This window comes from Callorhinus ursinus, unplaced genomic scaffold (assembly GCF_003265705.2).
Source record: "Callorhinus ursinus isolate GAN/ISIS: 27379988/994484 unplaced genomic scaffold, GSC_fseal_2.0 scaffold15, whole genome shotgun sequence".
NCBI classification, from domain to species: Eukaryota; Metazoa; Chordata; class Mammalia; order Carnivora; family Otariidae; genus Callorhinus; species Callorhinus ursinus.
The window spans coordinates 2,339,860-2,349,341 of record NW_027397077.1 but is presented as its reverse complement, the minus strand read 5'-3'; the positions used below and the strand labels follow the sequence as shown (position 1 = coordinate 2,349,341).

At 53.6% G+C, this 9,482-nt stretch overlaps 1 protein-coding gene across 4 annotated transcripts in view; it reads left to right on the top strand.

Annotated features, from left to right (window-relative positions):
• Positions 1-3,065: 3,065 nt before the first annotated feature.
• TMEM161A (transmembrane protein 161A) overlaps positions 3,066-9,482 on the top strand; it is an 18,194-nt gene continuing 11,777 nt past the window's right edge. The window contains exons 1-5 of one of the 4 annotated variants that reach the window (XM_025885639.2): positions 3,066-3,112; positions 6,398-6,501; positions 7,168-7,248; positions 7,632-7,729; positions 7,916-7,997. In XM_025885639.2, coding sequence (XP_025741424.1) covers positions 3,110-3,112; positions 6,398-6,501; positions 7,168-7,248; positions 7,632-7,729; positions 7,916-7,997 — 368 coding nt within the window. In that variant the 5' untranslated portion in view covers positions 3,066-3,109. Of the gene's footprint in view, positions 3,113-3,554; positions 4,104-6,020; positions 6,502-7,167; positions 7,249-7,631; positions 7,730-7,840; positions 7,998-9,482 lie in introns of those variants that run through there. The other 3 variants (XM_025885634.2, XM_025885637.2, XM_025885635.2) reach the window with 3 other exon arrangements.

Genomic DNA, 9,482 nt, shown 5'->3' with positions numbered 1-9,482 from the left:
ATAACTCTCAGATCTGATCCCTGACCTTTCCGAGCTCCTCAGCTGCCCCCACCCCTCTACTCCGTCTGCCCTGTCACCCACCATGTCCCCTGCCCTGAGCCCCCCTAGAAATACTTCCAGTCCCAAGCCTTGGTTGGATGAAATGGAGGCAAGGCTGGAGAGGGTCCCTTCTTAGCCTCTGGATCTCACCCTCATGGGGGACAAGAAGCCAGGCCAGTTCCTGAAGTTAGTGCCCACAGGTTAAGCGCCCCGTGTCGGGTTCTTAAAAATGTAGGCTGCTTTCAAAGATTGGGAGGTGGGAGCACGGGCGGGTGGGTGTGGTTCTGCATGCCCATCCTGGGAGACTGCACTTTCGCCATCATCCATTAGGTGGCGCCCAATAGTGTGCTTTGGATTCTGCACTCCCCGCTCAAAAGTAAAAAATAAAATAGAAATAGTAATTAAAAAATAAAATCCCTCTTGGCTTCCAGGGGCTTCACCCCATGTTTTCAGGGTCTGAGCCTGGGGACTCAGAAAGGTCTGTGTCACATGTTGCCTGCACATATAGAGCTTGGGGTGTCCTGGGTCATGAAAGGTCAGTGAGCAGGCTACTGGCTTCTGGAGACACCTTTGGTCCAAACTCCAGCTCTGCACCTGCTGGCTCTGTGGGGGTGTGTGTGTGGGGTGGTGCAGGGAGGGTTGTGTGAAAGTGTCCTCTACCAGCCTTTCTAAGGACACCGTGATGATGTCAGTCAGGGCTATTGTCACCATCAGAGGGACCCTGAGTCTCCCAGGAGCTCAGTCACTGGTTGAAAGCAGCATGGGAATTGTGGCACAAATGCAGTCATGGAAGTCAGAAACCTGAGAGATGCATTTTTCAAGAGCATCATACACACAGAGATGGTGGAATGGCCAATGTGGAGAGAGAGTGTGGACTTCAGTGTAATCAGAGAGGCTGGGCTGTTAATGCAGACAGACATAGGGAGTGTCTTGAGGATCAGGGACCATGGAGTACCCAATGCAGGACAGAGAATGTGGATTCGCCCAGTGGAGAATGGAGAACAAGGAACGTCCAATGTGGAACAGACAACATGCACATCCAACGTAGACTAGAGAGTGAGGAGTGTCCATTTTAGAACAGAGGAGGGACATCGTCTGGGCCAAGTGTTAAGAGGTGTCCTTAAGCTGCTCTGGGGAAAAATAGACTGTGGGGGCTGAGGTGAGGTGTAGGGGTGGAAGCCAGAGATCGGGGAGATGGGGACTACAGGGGAGATGTGACGGAAGTTGACTGGGTGGAGGTTGTGGGGTTGGGTGAGACTGGCTACACTTGGAAGGTGGAACCATCATCAGGAGGGGCTGACAGATCAGGTATGGGTGAGAGAGGAGTCAAGGCCAACTCCAGAGCTTGTGGATAACCTGGAGGATGGGGAGTTGTGGAAGGGAAGATGAGGACCTCCTGAGATGAGGACGTGTGAATTTCCTGTGGTTCACCGCATGGGTGCCGCTGTGACACCTAAATTCATAAGCCCTGGGTGCAGGAGTAGAGGTCAAGGTGTGCCGTAGAGATTTGGGCCTCCCAGATCCTCAGTGTCTTCATCAATGAAATGGAGACGATTGTCCCGCCACCTCAGCATACTGGAAGGAGCACATGAAATCAACCACCCCACCTCCCCAGCCTGGTATGCAGTGGACCTGCAGCAAATGCCCCTCCTTTCTTTCTCGGTCCCTTTCTCTGACACCCTCCCCAAATCCCAGCTTCCCTGGATCCCTCATGGATTCATAGATTGGCTCATGGCCCCCATGTTGGTCCAGGGAAATCCCAGGGACCCTCACCACCACTGTCACCCATCCTCTCTCCAGGGGACACTCTGAGTCCAGAAGACCAAGCCGCAGTGAATCCCCTGCAAACAGACATCCACATGTGCTCATAAACAAAGACAAAAACACCCACAGAGACAAGGCAATCAACTATACAGGCCCCACTCACAGGCCCCATAAAAACCCTCAGACATCTGGGGCGCCTGGGTGGCTCTGTCAGTTAAGTGTCTGGGCTCAGGTCATGATCTCTGGGTCCTGGGATCAAGCCCCACTTTGGGCTCCCTGCTCAGCGGGGAGTCTGCTTGTTCCTCTCCCTCTGCCCCTCCCCCCAGCTCAGGCTCTCTCTCACTTGCTCTCTCTGTCTCTCAAAAAAAATAAATAAAATCTTTTTTAAAAAAAATTAAAGAAACCACCTGAGACATATAATCATACCCACATATATGTCCACATTCAGGCAGACACACTTTATCCATAAAAATGCAGATGGCAAAACTTAGGTACCCATGCTAGAAGCCCTTTCCTCCAAGCCTGGAAACACAAAACATCAGATTCTTGAGACTGACATTTTTTTTGTCCTTGATCCAGACATGCCTGAAGCTCACTATGCTTTTAGAGTTTTTTGTCACAAAATTCCCCTCCCCCTTTTTTTTGCTGGAGCCCATTTGAGTTAGTGTGTGTGTGTGTGTGTGTGTGTGTGTGTGTGTATTCAATCAGAGTCCTGGCTGATAGAGATGAGTAAGGCTTTGCTAAACGAAAAAGATTGAGAAAGGAGGTATTCCAAGATGAAAGATAGCATTTACAGGGGCCTGGAGGTATGAGCGAGTACGGCCAGTGGCAAGCTGTATTACAGTGTGTACGATAGTGCTGGCGGCTGACTGAAGTCAGGTAGAGGTGTAAGAATTCAGTCTGAGCACTTGGGAGTCTAGTCAGTGGGAGCCACCAAATGTTCTTCATCAGGGGAGTTCCACACTCAGAACTCTCCAGCGGGAGGCAGTGCGTGGATAAATGAATGTATCTGCCTCAGACCTGCGCAATAGGTGCGGATGCTAGGAGACTGTATCTCAGAGAGGACAGCTACACAGGGTACCAGAGAGTCCTGACTCAACCGACGTCGGAGCTTGCCGAACGTCTTCGAACTACAACTTCCGGCATGCAACGCGAGCGACCTCGTGTCCCTCGTGGTTTGCTCCAGCTGCAAGCCTGACGATTGGCCTTACGGGCTGTTTGTCAGAACAGAATCGTGCTCTGATTGGTTGTACTCCTGCGAGATGCCCGGAGCCTCAGGTCAGCCGACCGCGCTCCCGCCGGCGACATGGTGAGCCGGCAGCCAGCCACATGGGGGGCCTTGGCTGAAGGGCAGGAGGTTCCGCTGAGGGTGTCCAGGGAGACACCGAGGGGACTGGGATCCCTTTGTGGGGACCGAGAGCTCTGAGGGACTCTGGGTCGCGCTGAGGGCTGTGTGTCCCTCTCTGGGTTCAGTCTCCCTGTGGGACCTACGTGGGGGTTGGGGGTTCTGTCTAGGGGACTGGAGGCCCCTGAGCGTTCGGGAATTCTGGAAAATCTCTGGGGGCCCTCTAGGGGACTGGGGTCCTGCCGAGGGGTCGCAGCCCCGCGGAGAGGACTGGGAACGTACGGATCCTCGCTGGGGAGGTTGGGGGTCCCTCTGGAGCCCACGCTGGCGACGTGGGTCCTGTGGAAGCATGGGGTCGCTGCGTGTATTGAGGTGTGTGGAAGGGCCAGGGAGAGCCCTGAGAGGAGGAGCCAGGCCAAGGGGATGTGGATGGCCTCGGGGCGGGCGAGGGTCCCAGAATTGGAGACCGCACAGTTGGAACCTTCAGGTCTCACGCTGCTCAATAAACCTATTGAGTTTATTCTTCAAACTTAGCCTGGCCACTGCGGGGCGAGAGCGGGAAGTCCCAACCCCTAAATGTTCGGACTGGGCAGAGGGAGGGGCCCTGGAGGACGACCCGACCCTGCCTGGAGGATTCCCCAAGGAGGGGCGTTGGAAGTGCACCTGAACATGAAAAGTGGACGTGGTTCCAGGCCTGGGTGCAGGAAGCAATGGGAGATGAGAGGAAGGGTTCTTTAGAACAGGATGGAGGAAAGTCTCATTGGTGTTAGCAGGTAGCCGGATTCTCCTATTCTCGGATTGTAGGTCCAGGGAAAGACTTTGAGCAGGAAAGGGACGTGGGCTGATGGGAGGCTCCAGATATCTTTGGAAATCTGCAGAGCCAGGACCTCAAGACCAGAGGCTGCTGGGGGATGGGGCTTGAAAAACATCCCTGGACCGACCTCAAGAGCCTCAGGTGGAGGGATGCTTGTCTTTCTTTCTTTTTTTTTAAGATTTTATTTATTTATTTGAGAGAGAGAGAGAATGAGAGATAGAGAGCATGAGAGGGAAGAGGGTCAGAGGGAGAAGCAGACTCCCCACCGAGAAGGGAGCCCGATGTGGGACTCGATCCCAGGACTCCAGGATCATGACCTGAGCTGAAGGCAGTCGCTTAACCAACTGAGCCACCCAGGCGCCTGGGATGCTTGTTTTTCTTCCCTCCTTCCATTCTCCTCCCCTTCCTCTTTCTCCTTCCCTCCCTCTCTCCTTCCTTCCTTCTGTCCTTCCTCTCCTAGGTGCTGGGACCGAAGTTTGAACAACAGTCCCCTCCCTGGGAGGTGTCAGAGGGTGATAGGGGTCTGCAGTGGAGAGCCCAGGGATCTGGAAGGGCCTCTGAGACCCCAGTAGTTTGACGCAGGGAGGGCTACCTAGAGAGCCGGGCAGTGAGTCAGGGAGTCTTGAGCTGGGCCCTTCAAGTGTTGCAGGCTGCGAAAAGGAGTTGGATGTTGACTGACCTCATGACTCACTGGGAAGGGCCGAGTGCTATGTCCGCGGGAGTGACAGGCGGGTACTGGGCCCTCCTGAGATGATGTGCGTGCAAAGCATAGAGGTCCAGGCTAGAGATGCCCCTGTGCTGGGGTCATGCCTGGCCGGCCGCCGGTGCTTAAAAACCTAGCAGGAGATTGAGTCACAGGGTGGAGGTCATGGAGGGAAAAGGAAAGTCAGCAGGGGAGCCCCAGGATCTGATGTCTGGAGAGGCGCCAATGGGAGGCTCCGGGGGCGCAGGAAGGGGCTGAAGAAGATCTTAGGAGGAGGCCTGGGCCCTGGGAGAGACCCGCCTCACTGGGCTTGGAAGGGTGCTCCCTGACCATGACCGTGCCCACGGTCTTTAGTGACCAATAGCCAGTCTGCACTTGGGGGTTAGGGAGGGTGGGCAGTGAGAATAGGAGATTAGTGAGATTTAAAGACCAGAAAGATAGAAATAAATTAAAAAATATATATATATTAAAAAAAAAAGGGGGCGCCTGGGTGGCTCAGTTGGTTAGGCGACTGCCTTCGGCTCAGGTCATGATCCTGGAGTCCCGGGATCGAGTCCCGCATTGGGCTCCCTGCTCGGCGGGGACTCTGCTTCTCCCTCGGCCCCTCTCCCGCTCATGCTCTCTCTCCAAAAAAAAAAAAAAAAAATTAAAGACCAGAAAGATGGTGCACCGACCTCATTACTGAGAAAATGTTTCTGGTTTACAAGTTACAGGTGTAGAGAAAATATCCTGTTAGTTATCTTAATGATGGATTTCTCAGCAGTCATTCTGAATTACTGTGTTGGCCCGATACCCATCACACTAGAGCTTTTCCAATTAAAGTGAGCATATTCTTGCCTGATTAAAGGATAATTTTAATAATTAATTTTAATATTAAAGTAATCTTTATTTCACTTTAGTTGTTAATTATATCATAATACTAGTCGACAGCGCTCCTGAGCACATAATTTTATATAATTACATAATTACTGATACCAAATTGGTATTTACTGCATTCAAGCAGGAAAACCCAGCTTCAGACTAACAAAAGCATTTCTTCTAAAACGTTTTAAAATTAATATATGAAAACGTGTTATGAATTGGTAAAAAGTTTGTTATGTAGAACTTACTGAGAAATTCCTAATTTAAAAAAGTCATCCCACTCATATGTGTAAGTCTTTGTCCTGAAACTGGTTAGTGGCCAGAAATAGGCTTTCCAAGGAGGTTGATTACCAAGGGAGGGAGGAGGAGAGGGTGATGGGATCATGAGGCTAATTTCCGGTGGGAAAGATGGAGACTGAGCTGCCAGGGGGAACGATGATGTGTGGGTGGGACCGTGGGAGGGGAGCCTCTTTCACTGGCTGTGCTCCTTGTAGGTCCGGATGGTGGTCTTGACAGCACATGAAACAAAACAGGCAGCGCCCCATTTCCAGATGGGGAAACCGAGGCCTCAGGAAGATGAATACCTGAAATCCATAGCAAAGGCCAGAAGTGAACCCCAGCGTGTGCTCTCCACCACCCCACACCCCAGCTAGGTGGTGGTGGTAGGGAGTGCGGGAATCCACACAGAGCAGGGGCTCCCAGGGTTGAGGCTGAGCCCACCCCAGGCCCCTCCCTCAAGATGCAGCTGGAGCCCCCCCCGAGGCCCTCCCTTCCCAACCTGGCCCCAGCCTCTCTATAAATAGCCTGAGTTCCGAGGCACGGAGCTTGTGACCTTCTGGCAGGCACTGCCCTTCATGTCCCCTCCCCGCAGGCGGTCCTGGGAGTGCAGCTGGTGGTGACCCTGCTCACCGCCACCCTCATGCATAGGCTAGCGCCGCACTGCTCCTTCGCACGCTGGTTGCTCTGCAACGGCAGGTGAGCCGCAGCCCCACCCCGGGTGGTGGGAGGAGCCCCACCGGGCCCCTCCCCTTTGCTTCCTCCAAACCCCTCCGCGTGCCCTCCAAAGAGTAGTTTTTTTTTAAAAAAACAACTTTATTGAGATATAACTGACATACAATAAACTGCAAATATTTGAAGCACACAGTTGGATCAGTTTTGACAGAGGTACACACACCCATGAGACCGCATTTCCACACTGGGAAGAGCAGCTGCTTTCCCTTACTCCTGCTTCCAGGAATCTAACCCCCCTTCCACACTCCTCTTGCTGTAGATCTGTTCCCTGCAGTGCTTTTTGTCCCTGTTCGGATCTCGGACCCTTTCTGAGACCTGGTGGAAACTGTGAACTTTCCCTCCAGAACAATGCACACGCCTGCTCCACCTGAAGAGATAGCCCGCAGATTCAGGGGTGTCCGGGACTCCGGGCCACCCTGCCGTCTGCCCATAGTTTCTCACTGCACTCCCCCCAGCAAACCCATAGCCCACCCCCCAGGCCTTCCCCTGGCCTTGCATGGTCCCTGCCCATCCTGTCCCCATGCATTTCGGGTCCAGCTCTCCCCGACTCCAGTCCTGGGTTTGAGGATTCACTGCCTTGAGCCCTCCACGCCGCCGGGAGCTTTCTTGACTTCCCGTCTTTGCCCTCAGTCTCTTCCGATACAAGCACCCTACTGAGGAAGAGCTTCGGGCCCTGGAGGGAAAGCCGAGGCCCAGAGGCAGGAAGGAGCGGTGAGTGAGCCCCCAGCCTTAGGGGAGCGGCTCCCTTTCCAGGCGCACGCAGTTCTGGGCACCTAGGAGAGTGGTGGATACCCCAGGTTGAGATGTCACTGTCATTCATTGGTTGCCTTGGGCTGACAGCTAACGCTTATTGCTTATTGGAAGTTTGCTCTGGGCCATCCCTGGTGAGCTGCGGCATCTGCAGCCTGGTGTGCGGAGACCCAGGCTGGGGAGAAGGTTAACTCCCAAACCAGCTCCTCCTGTGCTCTGAGGGTGGCACGGTGGAACCTTCCAGGCTGGTGTGGGGTGGGCCGCCATGTCTGGCTGGGGAGGAGAGAACAGAGGATGCACTCCTCCTCCTCCCCTGACCGCCCCCCCCCCCCCCCCCGCAACAGGTGGGCCAATGGTTATAGTGAAGAAAAGCCCTTGTCTGTGCCCCGAGATGCCCCTTTCCAGCTGGAGACCTGCCCCCTCACAGCGGTTGATGCCCTCGGTAACAGCCCAGCTGGGTCCCCAACGTCCCAGCCTCAGCCCACACCCTGGTGGCATTGGTGAGGGGGGTGTCCTGCGCTGGGCTGTGGACTGAGCTGCGTGCTCCCCGCAGTCCTGCGCTTCTTCCTGGAGTACCAGTGGTTCGTGGACTTTGCCGTGTACTCGGGTGGCGTGTATGTCTTCACAGAGGCCTACTACTATGTGCTGGGCCCGGTCAAGGAGACCAACATCGCGGTGTTCTGGTGTCTGCTCACTGTCGCCTTCTCCGTGTATCCTTCCTCAGGCTGCCCAGTGGGTCAGGGAGGAGGGAGGCATGTGGGAGTGGGACTCGAGCTTTCCTTTACCCCCATCCCCAAATTGGCATATCAGCTATCTGCTGTCCTACAAAACTCCCCAAAACTGGGTGGTGTAAAATGGTCACGATTTTATTTGCTCTCCTCCCGGGCTGGGCTGAGCCCAGCCGCCTTATCTCTACTCTAAGAGGTCCCGCCTTCCAGCAGGCCAAGCCAAGCTTCCTCCTGGTAGCAGAAATACCAGCAAGGAAGAAGGGGTGCTGTGGGCCTCCTAAGGCTTTGCAGGAAGTTGGCCCACCCCCATCCCTGTCCATTCTTGTGGTCAAAGCAAGTCACCGGCCCAGATGCAGGGGCAGGAAAAGAGATGCCCCCTCTGCTATGTTTTTTTGTTCTTTTTTTTTTTTTAAGATTTATTTATTTATTTATTTGAGAGAATGAGAATGAGAGAGAGAGAGAGAGAGAGAGTACATGAGGGGGGGGAGGGTCAGAGGGAGAAGCAGACTCCCCGCCGAGCAGGGAGCCCGATGCCGGACTTGATCCTGGGACTCCAGGATCATGACCTGAGCCGAAGGCAGTCGCTTAACCAACTGAGCCACCCAGGCGTCCCTTTCTGTTCATTTTTTAAAATTATTTTTAATATTTAAAAAAAGATTTTATTTATTTACTTGTTTATTTATTTATTTGACAGAGAGAGAGAGAGAACAAGCAGGGGGAGTGGCAAGCAGAGGGAAAGGGAAGGCAGGCTTCTCGCGGAGCAGGGAGCCCGATGTGGGGCTCGATCCCAGGACCCTGGGATCATGACTTGAGCCCAAGGCAGATGCTTAACTGACTGAGCCACCTAGGTGCCCCTCTGCTACATTTTTTTATGAAGCTGTCCAGGGAACAGAGGCAAACCTCTGACATTGAGGACCCAAGTCTGAGAAAATGCCCTTGTGGGATGGGCTTGTGAAGAAAAGTCCATCTTGAAGCCCACACTGGTTCTGGAAAGCCCCATGGGTCTCTTTCAGGACATATTCGAGATACAGCCCTTGTATCTCTGATAGCTTCTTAGGGGAGTGGGAAATTCACCTGCTGTGAATGCAGCCAGGCTAGGTGGGTCAGGGAGGCCAGACCTCCTGAAGAGACAGACTTGCTGGCTCTTTCAAGGAGAAATGGCCACAGGTAGGGGTGCCTGGGTGGCTCATTTGGTTGAGTGTCCAATTCTTGGTTTCAGCTGCGGTCATGGTCTCAGTGTCGTGGAACGGAACCCCCTGACTTGGGCTCTGAGCTTGGCATGGAGTCTGCCTGAGATTCTTTCCCCCTTCCCCTCCCTCCTCCTCTACTCCTCCCCACACTTGCTGTCTCTAAAATAAATAAATGGAAGGAAGGAAGGAAGGAAGGAAGGAAGGAAGGAAGGAAGGAGAATTAAAGAAAGAGAAAGAAAGAAAAAGAAAGGAAGAAAGAAAGAAAGAAAGAAAGAAA